At 47.1% G+C, this 12,219-nt stretch overlaps 1 protein-coding gene across 1 annotated transcript; it reads right to left on the bottom strand.

Annotated features, from left to right (window-relative positions):
- Nucleotides 1-7,982: 7,982 nt before the first annotated feature.
- Nucleotides 7,983-11,855, bottom strand: FZD10 (frizzled class receptor 10). The gene has a single exon (XM_002187848.7). The coding sequence runs from the start codon at nt 10,818-10,820 to the stop codon at nt 9,072-9,074; it is 1,749 nt and encodes a 582-aa protein (XP_002187884.3). The 5' UTR covers nt 10,821-11,855; the 3' UTR covers nt 7,983-9,071.
- Between the last annotated feature and the right edge of the window lie 364 nt (nt 11,856-12,219).

Below are 12,219 nucleotides of genomic sequence, written 5' to 3'. Positions count from 1 at the left end.
GTTGGCCCAGATAAGTTAATTAACAAAACCAGTAATGGCTGGAATTTTGAATTTGATTATTCTTCAAATCTTCTCTTGCCACTGCATTGTGGTTTGTTTCAAAAACCATACATTGGCAATTTCAGTTTATCAAAAGTTGTCACGCTGGAATACTCTTCTAATTGTGTAAGATGCTGTAAGATTGTGTAAGATACATAGAGCTAGATAATCAGATTCCACTGCAAATATTGATAGAATACTCCAGAATAACCAGGGAAGCACGGAATCAAAACCTTGAATGCCTTTCTGCATCTGTGAGGAGAGCAGAGGCTCAGAGCAGTGCAGTGGAAACCAAACACCTGGGCACCAGATTAGATTAATGTGCAAAAATAAGCAGCTGAGTTTGTGTATCTCTAACCTTAGGACTTAAACAACAACAACTCTTTGAGGCATTTTCTCCTTCCTCCTCTCCTCTGGCTCTGTTCTCAGAATCTTTAGCCCATTTACTACCTGTGCTCCATTTTCCTTCTCCTGTCTTTTCTGGAGGAGCTCACAGATTGCAAAGTTTCACCTCACTCCACGTAGACACTCAGTCAGTGTTTACTTTCTTGTGAAATTTGCTATCAAAGACAGCCCTACAGCATTCAGGATTCAGAAGTCTCTTTCCCACAGTTCTCCTTGTTAGATATGCAAAGAAGGTCCTTGAAGAGCTATTACAGAGTGTGAAAAGAAACATAAAATTTGGTGCACTCTTGATGTTCCTCGAGACAAAGCACAGAACTGCCCACTACAGCACAAAGCCTCTGTTCACTCAGACATCTCCCAGATGCTGAGCAGCAGCAGCTTGTGCTGGACGTGGGTGATGTTGTGAGGAGCAGTCACTGCACCTGTAAAGTTTTATCTGTGTGTTTCAGTGAATCTTAGAAGCATTGCAAGAGCTGCTTCAGACTGGCTGAGCTGGAAGTCAGCGGAAACACAGGCTCACTCTTCCTGATGGAATTAGCTGGATGATTCTTTGGTTGTGACAGGCTGAGACCTAACAAAACATATCTGCTGCTGTGTCCCATGGCCCCTGGAATGCAGGGCTCAGCTCTGAATGTCTTCATGTAAAGACCTAAAAGAGCAAGCAAAGTTTTAGAGAGCCCCCCAAAATCCTGCCTGGAGCTGGCTTTAAGCTGTAGGAGAAGGTTTTTGTCTGGCCCTTCTTAGCCATGACCATGCTGGAAAGAGCCACTCTGCAAAGCAGCTCCACCAGCACCATAAAGGAGGTGCAGAGGTGAGCTAAGCTGGGAACTGGGCTGGGAATGCAAATCCAGCCTCAGCACCAGCGCTGTTCCAGGAACTGGCTGCACCTCTGGCTGGAGCTGCCATGAAGACTCACAATGGTCCTGCTGCACCCTGCTCACGGGGCTCGTATCATCCTGCACCTCACCTGCAACATTGCTAACAGGGAAATTACTAAAGACACCTAAAAGGATTCGCATGCACAAAACAATCTAGAGTGATACTTGATCTTCCAGATCCCACAATTCAGATTTGTTGTGTTCTGTCCCTAAAATTACCCTTATAGTTGTCACCATGCGTTTACTTGATTAAATAGCATTTTTTGCCTGGTTTCAAATTGAATCCATTAATTTAGCAAAAAAGTGTATGTAGATATGTAGCTTGGTTTTTATTATCTAATAATTGTCAATTAATAACTTATGAAAATGTTACTAACATGTCTTATGTCAAACAAGAAAGGCTTTTTGAAGAAACAAGAAGACTGCATTAAGATTGTTGCAAAAGGATGAGAAGTCTAAGGAGACTGTCATATCTCATTGTCAAAATCTGGATCCTAAAGACAAAAAGGTTCTTTAATGTAATTTTAAAAAGAAAAAATATTACATGACTAAAACCACCCCCAACACCTACAGTACTCAAAGGTGTAAAACCTCAATAGAAATCTGTCCTTTAAAAATCCATTGACAAGACAAAATTTTGTCAATATGAAATGAAAATATTTTGACCACTAAAATCTTAAAAGGAAGACAAATGGCATAACTGACAGGGTATCAAAGGCCCAGATGTCACTGCCATGATTCTGATGTTACAGAATTACTGTAGTCATCATGGGCCGGCTCCAGGATCAGTTTTAGAGCCACCAGGAGTCACAATCTGTCTCCTTTGGGGTGCAGCTGTCAGAGCAGCGCTGCTGTGGCTGGGGCAGCTCAGGAGATGAGGAGCAGGCTGAGGGCAGGTGGGAAGTTCCTGTCAGAGCAGCTGGGTGCAGCTGGGAAAAAGTCACCAGCTCTGTGGCACTCAAAGCTCTCCTCAGGCTGGAGTGAAAAGTGGGGGCTGTTTTCCCCATTTTATCAACTGGTCAAATGTTCTTTGTCCCTTTCCTGTTTTTTATTTCACACAGACATCAGCCTCAGATAAAGCAACTGAAAAATAACAAATATCCAAGACAGAAGCAAACAATGCCTGTGCTCCACAAAAGAGCATTTTCAAGTTTAAGGCAGTGCTCAGAACTGGCAGTCTCTCCTTGACAGTCTCCTGTGTTCATCAGCACCTTTGGTAGCCCAGAACTTTGAATCTCTGCTTCTCACCCAGTCTTTACCCAAAAAAGAAAGATAAAACGCAAGTTTAGAAATCTCTTTTCCTTTCCGTGGAACAAAAGAAGCTCAAAGCAGCGGCAGGTCCCGGCCAGCAGCACAGAGAGCTGCGTGTGGGCAGGTCAGAGACTGAGGGAAGGGGCACAGGCAGATGCTGAGGGGCTGAGCAGCAGCAGGGAGGGGAAGGGAAGGGGAAGGGGAAGGGGAAGGGAAGGGAAGGGAAGGGAAGGGAAGGGAAGGGAAGGGAAGGGAAGGGAAGGGAAGGGAAGGGAAGGGAAGGGAAGGGAAGGGAAGGGAAGGGAAGGGAAGGGAAGGGAAGGGGAAGGGGAAGGGGAAGGGAAGGGAAGGGGAAGGGGAAGGGGAAGGGGAAGGGGAAGGGGAAGGGGAAGGGGAAGGGGAAGGGGAAGGGGAAGGGGAAGGGGAAGGGGAAGGGGAAGGGGAAGGGGAAGGGGAAGGGGAAGGGGAAGGGGAAGGGGAAGGGGAAAGGGAAGGGGAAGGGGAAGGAAAAGGGGAAGGGGAAGGGGAAGGGGAAGGGAAGGGAAGGGAAGGGGAAGGGGAAGGGTCTGAAGAGTCTCTGGGGAGCTGCCTCGCCAGCAGGAAATGCAGGTTGGTTAATACTGAACATCTCGCAGGAAATATGTGTTCGCAAAAGCCAAAATACGCTAAAACAAAATGTAAAAACAAACATTCATTCCAACATTAGCAACACCCAGTATTGCTGAATTTCATTTTGAAATGGCAGGTGCTTTTGCAACATACTGGGCTTTGTTTATTCTAACACAGCAGCACATTTTGAAAATATGATTTAAATAATTTTATTCACTGATACTTTTTCCTATATCATGACTTTATGTCACATCAGGATTTTCAAAAGATGCTCTGATGTGGGGAAAAAAAAAATCAAAATAACAACTTTTCCGGTAGCCCATGCTTTCCCTGAGATAGGAAGTTTGATTCAAAGCATACACTGAATTTAGCTGGACACCCATTGACTTCAGCGGAGCAGATCTATGAGGAGATCTTGAAGAATGGAAGGAAAAAACTAGTGACAACAAACTGAAGGAATTCCTCTTTAAACAATGCCCTACAAACACACACAAGGATCGCTCCGTCCTGCCTTTGATGTACAGCTCCCCAAAGCTTTAACTTCACTCCCACAGGAAAGGCAGAGCTGGGCCCCAGGCCCCACATCTGTTCTCAGGCACTGGGATTGCCTGATCCCACCCTGCTCCTGCCCGGAATTCACATCTGCACCGTCCCAAATCCTGCTCTGCAACGAGCAGTGATCATACGAAATGATCACTGTGGTTCTCTGCAACGGTGCAGTGACCATGGGCACTCATTTCTGTGATTCTCTGCAACGAGCAGTGACCATGGGCACTCATTTCTGTGATTCTCTACAAGGAGCAGTGACCATGGGCACTCATTTCTGTGATTCTCTGCAACGTGCAGTGACCATGGGCACTCATTTCTGTGATTCCCTAAAACAGTGCAGTGACCATGGGCACTCATTTCTGTGATGTTCCATAACGTGCAGTGACCATGGGCACTCATTTCTGTGATTCTCTGCAACGTGCAGTGACCATGGGCACTCATTTCTGTGATGTTCCATAACGTGCAGTGACCATGGGCACTCATTTCTGTGATGCTCTACAATGAGCAGTGATCATGGACACTCATTTTTCTGTAATTCTCTACAAAGAGCAGTGACCATGGGCACTCATTTCTGTGATTCCCTACAACAGTGCAGTGACCATGGGCACTCATTTCTGTGATGTTCTACAAGGAGCAGTGACCATGGGCACTCATTTCTGTGATGCTCTACACCTTGGTGAGGTCAAAGCCCTGTGTGCTGCTTTCTGGAAATATCCATTCCACTTCCCAAGCCAGACCTAAAGCTATTTGGAGCAGTATTTACTGAGCTAAAATCTGATCTAGCAAATCAGGACCTGATCCTGGGTTTCTGCTGGATAAACGTGTGAAGGTACAGCAGGCTAGAGCTGAACAGATCCAAGGGCAACATGTACAATTGTCTGGACCAAAACAAAAATGGAAACAAGGTTAATACCAGCACTGAGACTGATCGTAACTTGTGGCTCCCTGAAAATAAAGCCTCTGTAATGGGGCTCCTGAACTGTTACAGCACAAACACTGCCACTGAAATACAGTTCAGAGCCAGCTCCATCAAGGAGTGTTTTGTAAATGAATAATGACTTTGCTTAAAGCTAATCAACATCAAGTGTGTTAAAAAAGATGAAATAGTGCTGGAAGGCAGTGGGAGGTAGAGGAGGCTCAAAGTGCAAACAGGTGCTGATCTCCCTTCAGGGGGGATTGAGTGGCACAGACCTTACAGGGCTGTCACTTCTGATCAAAGCAAGCTCCAAGACCACATAATCACCATCACCCACCTTTTAAAGGATGCCCTGATTTATCATCTGTCACTGTTAATAACTTGGCTACTCTGTCTGAAATACTTAAAAACATTACATGAGGATAACATTTCAAATTAAAAAAAAAAAAGAAGTGTAAATGTTTTAAACTAAAATGCACTGTAGCTTGTCCTTTGAGGCCATCTGTTGCTGAGACCACCTGCCATCAAAAGCCCACCTGAGCAGGAATATCCCGTCATTACAGAGCCATCCCTCGCAGCCGGGGTTCGGGCTGGGGGAGCAGGGTGTGTGTCAGACACGGCTGCTCCTGGGCTGTTCTGCTCTCTGCAGCACGGGATGACAGCCAGATGTGAATAATGGCTGCATAATAACAGCCACATGAAATGCTGTTTGGGCAAATCCTGATAAGGGATCTGCACATTCCTGGGCTGAGCCCCTCACATCCTCCCAGCCGCGGTGCTGCTCGGAGTGTCCCGACATGTCAGGTCTGGGCCCTGCAACTGCTGAGCTTAATTATTTTTCTGTTTATGAGAGGCATCAGCATTTCACGGGGAAACAAGACTTTTACCATGGTAATTACAATTTTGTGGGGTTTTGCCCTGAATCCCATTTTCCCCTGCTGATCTCATACTCGTACCTCATTAATCTCTCCCCAGTAAATCACGCTGTTCTACCAAGCTACCTTTGCCAGAAAAAGGAACTTTCTGGCTTTCTTTTACCTACTCACAAGCCTGTGGCAAACACCTGGTTCTTGATTTGGTGTATATACACACCAACAGAATGCATTTCTTTTATAACTTTGATCTGATAAATGCCACTGGACATTTCTTCCTCAATAAGTTTCCAATGGAGTGACTGGATTGTTAAAATAACCACATACAGGCACTTTTCCTAAAAGTCTGAGATAAGCAAATACCTATTGGGCCTTGGCAGTAAAGAAAAATCCTATCAAATTCAACAAAGAAAAACTCAAACATGATTTCACTAAAATATAAAATTACTGTGAAAAAGAACTTTAATGTTTTTGAGATGTTGCCTTAATGACTTTTAATATTATTATCATTTAACTAATTTGCAGCCTTCTAAGACAAGAATACAAATCTGTGTCAATTATTAATAACTATATTAAATTACTTGTTTTAGAAATAAGTATATCACTTTCCTTTAACAGTAATAAGCTTCCAATTCCTTAAGTAGCAACTTGAGTATTAAACTGTTAAGACTGTTAGGATCTATGGCACAGCAAGAAGTACAATCTCTGAATTCATTAATTCTTAAGATGTCCTCAAAGCTGATCATTACATTCTGCTGCACTTACAGTCCTGATGAAAAGAATTAGCATCATTATGTACTTGAGGAATCTCATTTGCTTACCAGGAACCCCCCCAGATAATACCTGAATAACTGCAAGCATGAGATAAAATCTGAATCCTTGGTTTAGAGTTTAGCAAGAATCTATTTGTAACACGACATTTGCCATTTTCTTAGGAAAAGGTGCAGTTCTGCTCTGGTGACAATGAAGGCCTAAGCTGACAACTGAACAAACTCAGAGTGGCAGCAGGAGCTCAGCCACTGCTGAACATCTATCTTCACTTTTATTTCTTCCAGAATCCTGCTAGCAGGCTGGAAGAGTTCATCATTAACAATGAAAGCAAATAATGGCGCACAAAACACGAGCTGTTTATTTCAGAGCCTGGTACAGGCTGGAGCGAAGCCTGGGACATTCCCTGAGCGGAGCTGCCCTGGTGGAGCCAGCACTGACCCTTCTGGCAGGTATGAACCTGGTGAGGTGACACACACAAGCAAAACACACGCCTGGAGGCTTGCTGCAGCGATCTGCAATACACAGGTGATTTTAAAACTCTCTATTTCTCAGCACCTACAGATGCACAGGCATTATTCAGTAGTTTCACAAGTGGATATGTTCAGTGCAATGTCCTGCTTTGGCTGCAGCACCGTGTCCTCTGACAGGATTAACTTCCAGGGCATCTCAAAGCCCTGTGTCAAAGAGCGGCACAATGACACAAAAAGGGAAAAAAAGATCTTTTCTCTTCCTCAAAAGCTGAATTTTGTATCAAAACTGCTTTATGTATGTGCACTTTAGACATGAAGATTATTGATAACACCTGCAAGATCATTTCTGCCACTCAAGTTCCTCGTCGCTGCTGGGAACACTTCAAAAGAGTACAAAAAGGCAAGAATTTATCTGTCACACTGCATAGATAAGTTGAAAAAGCAAACCACTGCTAAAGAACCTTTTGTTGGAAAACTCCCAGCCACAACATGACTGTCACAGGATCCCCGCTCTCCCATTAAGTTCTGTCCTTTCTGGGATGGGATGCTGACAAAGGCTTTCCTGGAGCAGCCTGGGTGAGAAGGGGAGGTTCCATCCTGCCTCCCCAGCTGATCACCTGCAAAGCTGCAGGGGAAACTTCAGCTTCACGCAAAAACACACTCCACTAGAAACTTCTTGGAAATGTATTTACAATTCCAGCTTCATCGGGTAACTTGCCTGAAGCAGCATCCAAATCCTGCAGTTGTATTTCCCGGTCTCCCTAAGTGCTGCCACAACCGGTGCCACTTTCCGCGGTGTTGGAAAGGGGAAATCAATTCCCTGAAGGGCAGGACAGAATCGGGTCCCGCTGAGTGAAGCCAGGCAGCGGTCTCTAACATGCTGAACGCAGCCTATGCACATTTATTTTAAAGGCTGTTAACCGAGGATCCCGGCTGTAATCTCAGCGCTTTGTAAACACTGCTCACACCGCCGCAGCTCCTCACATCACTAAAGCCATTCCGCTTTCTCAGCTGCAGAGGCTGACAGAGATATGCACCTTCAAAATCCACTTATTTCATTTCACCTTGCCACTTCTTTCCACTAAATTACTGTCCTCTCTATTTATACTTGCAGGCAAGTATAACAACAATTATTATATTCAAAGTGTGCTTTTATCAAACGATCCAGGAAACAAGTTTATTAACTGCAAAGCACATCAGAGAAAGTTTAGAACACACAAAATTATCAAACTAAAGAACATATTTTATTTTTAATAAAATAGTGGAGCATGAAAAATAATTGTATATTACAAATATATACAGCACAGAACCGTGCACCCCCAGCACAGTAAAGAGCATCACTCTATACAAAGCTTCCCTTTGCAGAATCTAGTGCTTCTTGATCTATTCATAGTGAGAATTTGTTTAACAATAGAAAGAGTCAATAAGCCCTTTGGGTCTCTTTGAATTGATCCCCCCCTTTTTTTTTGCACAAATCAGTCCAAACGTGTATAACATTGGCTTGATTTCCATTAAAAAGCCACAAAATGTAACACTAAAGGGTTTCTGAGGACTAGACCTCTTAGTTCTTTTGTTAAGAGATTTCTTTTGTTGTCTTTATGTACAGCAAAATACTTGTTTCTCTTTTCATGTCATGGTAAGAAAAAAAATGTATTGCACATTATTCTTATTCACAAAGTTTGTGTCTGGTGCAGGAAGTTTCTCTTTTGGTGAAAGAATATTGGTGAGCATTATAGATTGAGCCTATTTTTAGGCACTCCAAGCCCAGCGGGCTGAGAGGAGTTGTGAAGGGTTTTAAAGTTAGCACGGAGGTTGTTTTCCCAGAGAGCATCCTGGCTCAGGACTGGCCTCCTTCTTGTCCCTGGAGAGACAATGCTCACTTGGGCACTTCTAAAATCAAGCCACTGCTCCGTAACCCTTGCCTATACCTTGTTACTCAGAGAGCTGAAGAAAATCCAGCCCAGCTACATGAAGATAAGTGTGGGCTGTTGTGTTTGGTTTGGTTTTTATGTTGTTGTTGTTTTTTTTTTTTTTTAATCTGAGGGATGGATGTGATTCTTAACTACAAATTAGTAACAGAGCAGACTGTTTTAATTCACAATATCTCTTTCACATAAAACCTTTCCATGAGTACGTTTACCTTCAGTTTTTCACCAGGTCCTGAATTCAGCATGATACATTTTTGTGCCTTGAGATATTAAAATGTTCTGACAAAAAAAAAAAAAAAGCACCATTCATTTTTAAATTTCTGACTGCTACTGTGGACATTTGTAAGTCTGTGATGTGAGATACAGTCCCTTCTAAAACCCGGTCACACACAAGTGGGCGGTTGTAATGTTGATTCATATTTTGCAAGGTGAGTTTTCTGTGGATGCTGAGGTTTTTTGTAGATTCCGCTACTCGTAATAACACTTGCAGGTTTTCTCCTACTTCTCTTCTTTAATCTCCGACTACAAACATTTTGCCAGGATTGAAGAGTCTTGGAAGTCCAGATCCACATGCCACTAGTAATGCCCACAACTAATAACATAAAAATTTTGACCATAAAAATTTCTACTGCTGGGATAGAGTTATTCATCATGCAGTCTAAATTTTTAGTCTGATTGTTCATCTTGCATTTCTGTTGAGTTGCCACTATTTTCCAATAATCCATGTTCAGTCTCTCGTAAAAATAGCAAGCTATCACACAAGTGGCAGGCACCGTATACAGGACTGAGAAGACACCAATCCTGACCATAAGTTTCTCCAACTTGTCGGTGTTTTCCCCACCTGTTTTCATCACCCTCCTGATATGAAAAAGGGCCACAAACCCAGAAAGAATGAAAGAAGTGCCAATGATTAGATAACAAGCCAGAGGAATGAGCACAAACCCCGTCAAGGCGTTCACATCCATGCTGCCGACATAGCAGAGCCCTGTCAGCTCGTCCCCAGCCACCCTCCTCATCACCAGGATCATGATGGTCTTCACGGCCGGGATGGCCCACGCGGCCAGGTGGAAGTAGCTGCTGTTGGCTTCGATCGCCTCGTGCCCCCACTTCTTCCCGGCCGCCAGAAACCAGGTCAAGGTCAGGATCACCCACCACAGGGAGCTGGCCATGCCAAAGTAATACAGAACCAGGAACACGATGGTGCAGCCGGTGCTCTCCAGCCCCTCCTGGATGACATAGAGCTGGCCGCTGTCCCTGTCACACGCGATGCTCTCCGCGCCTGAGAAGAGGCGGATGATGTACCCCACCGAGTAGACGCAGTAGCACATGGACAGGAAGATAATGGGTCTCTCGGGGTACTTGAAACGCTGAGGATCTATGAGAAAAGTGAGCACAGTGAAAGCGCTGGAGAAGAAGCACAGGATGGACCAGATGGCAATCCAAACGACAGCAAACCGTTTGTCATCCCTGCTCCAGTAAACATCAACCCCTGGCGTGCAGAGCGGCGCGCAGGAAGCGCTCTTTTCCACATGGTGGAACTTGCCAGGATTTTCGCAGGACGCTCTGCTCAGGCTGTCCTTGTGCTGCTGCAGATCGTGGCCGCTGCTGGGCCGCTGGGGACGGAACATGGGTGGCAGCATGCTGGAGCCCCTGGGTGGCTCGTCCGACCCGTTGTTGGGGGCTTCCATGCACAGGTAGTTGGGGTCGTTCTTTTTGGGCAGCCTGCTGCAGTCCAAGGAGTCCGGCCACTTAAAATTGAACTGCTCCATGATCGGGGAGCACTTCAGCCTCGCCTGCTCGCACATCACCCTGCAGGCTGGGATCGGGGTAGAAACCTGCTCCGTGCACATCGGGGCATAGAGGGAGCACAGGAAGAATTTCAGATGGCTGTGGCACCCGTACTCCACCAAGGGGGCAAACTCGTGCAGCTGAATGGCGGCTTCCCTTTGGTTCTCGTGCCCCATCAGGTTCGGCATCCTCGTCATGTTGTAGCCGATGTCCTTGCACATGGGGATCTCGATGGGCTGGCAGCGGCCGTCGCCGGGCCGCTCGATGTCCATGGAGCCGATGGCCGCGCAGCAGCCGCTGAGCCAGCAGAGCAGCAGCGCGGCGCCGCCGGCCGCCGGGCCCATGGCGCGGCCGGAGCGCGGCGCGGGGCCCGCGGCGCTCAGAGCGGCGCCCGGCCCGGGCCCGGCCCCGGCAGCGCCGGCCCCGCGGCGCCGGCGGAGCGGGGCAGCATCGCCCCGGCCCCGCGGGGAGCGCCCGGCCGGCGGCCGGCGGAAGGGAAAGCGGCCCCGCTGCAGGCGGGCGCCGAACTCACCGCGGGCAGCCCGGCAACTTTCTGCTCCCCGGGCTTCCACCTTGGCGGTGCGCCCGGCCGCCCCCCGGGTCCGCCGCCCCCCGCGCTCCGCCGCCGCCGCCCGGCCCAGCGACGGCCGCCGAGTCCGGAGCGGCCGCGGTCACCGCTCCCCTCGCACCCGTCCCGGGCGGCTCCGGCGCCGCGGCCGCCTCCGGGGATCCTCCGCCGCTCCGGCCGCTCGCGGCTCCTCACTTCTTGCCGAGCGAGAGGTGGAGATTGGTTTATCCGAGCGCGGAGTGGAGGAGGAGGAGGGGGAGGAAATATCTAAGCCATTGAAGAGGGGGGCCTGAAGAATCCCCCCCGCTCGCCGCCCTCTGGTCCGGGTTTGCAATAGGTCGGCTCCGCCGCGCCGTGCCGAGCGGGGCTGCAGTGTGCGTGGTGTCCGTGCCGGCTCCTGGGGCCGCAGCAGCTGGGGCCTTGGGGGCGGCTGAATCGAGGATGAAATAAAGTAAAAAAAAAAAAAAAAAAGCTAAACCCAAGAAGAAGAGAAAAAAACCTGTGCAGGATCCGCCTCGCATACGACATCCACTTTGCATGAGAAAGGTGAAGCTGACACGGTGATTACTTTCCAATCACTCGGAACGCCTTGAAACCTCCTCAAGGACCCCTACAGGTTCTCCTTGATCGGCACAGATTAGAAAAAGCCCCGTTTGTTTCTCTCTCCTTCTCTCTTTCCTTCCTTTCTGCTTTCCCTCCCGTTGCCCTCTGTTGAAAGTTTAACAAGACCTTTTCTGTAGAAGGCGTCAGCCTGCCCTCCCTCGCTCAGGTAGGAAGCCAGGGAGAGCGAAGCCTTCAGACTTCGTGGCTCCTAATAAGAGGGTTGAAGGTGGTGCCTCCTTGACTGCCTTTATTGGAGGGGGGGCAAAGCTTTAGCAGGGAGGATGTGGGGAGGAGGATGCATTTTATGGCGAGTGCTATAAACTCTTCGCTGCCAGGGTCATAAAATATGGTTGCTTTCAGCCTGGAGTCTCAGCTTTTTTGAAATGTCGTGCTTTGTCTCCAATTCCTAAATGAACAGGACAGGCAGGATTGCTGGAAAAGTACTTGATTATGGTTTTAATCACAGTATGGCATCACTCGAAAAGTAGCTTGCCTTTTTTTTTTTTTTTTTTCTTTTTCTTTTTCCCTTAAATAAGAAGTGCTAAGAGGACAGGAGACATCCCCTTGGGGAA

Source organism: Taeniopygia guttata, chromosome 15 (genome assembly GCF_048771995.1).
Source record: "Taeniopygia guttata chromosome 15, bTaeGut7.mat, whole genome shotgun sequence".
NCBI classification, from domain to species: Eukaryota; Metazoa; Chordata; class Aves; order Passeriformes; family Estrildidae; genus Taeniopygia; species Taeniopygia guttata.
Note: the sequence above shows the minus strand (reverse complement) of the source record. Positions and strands in the feature narration are given on the sequence as shown.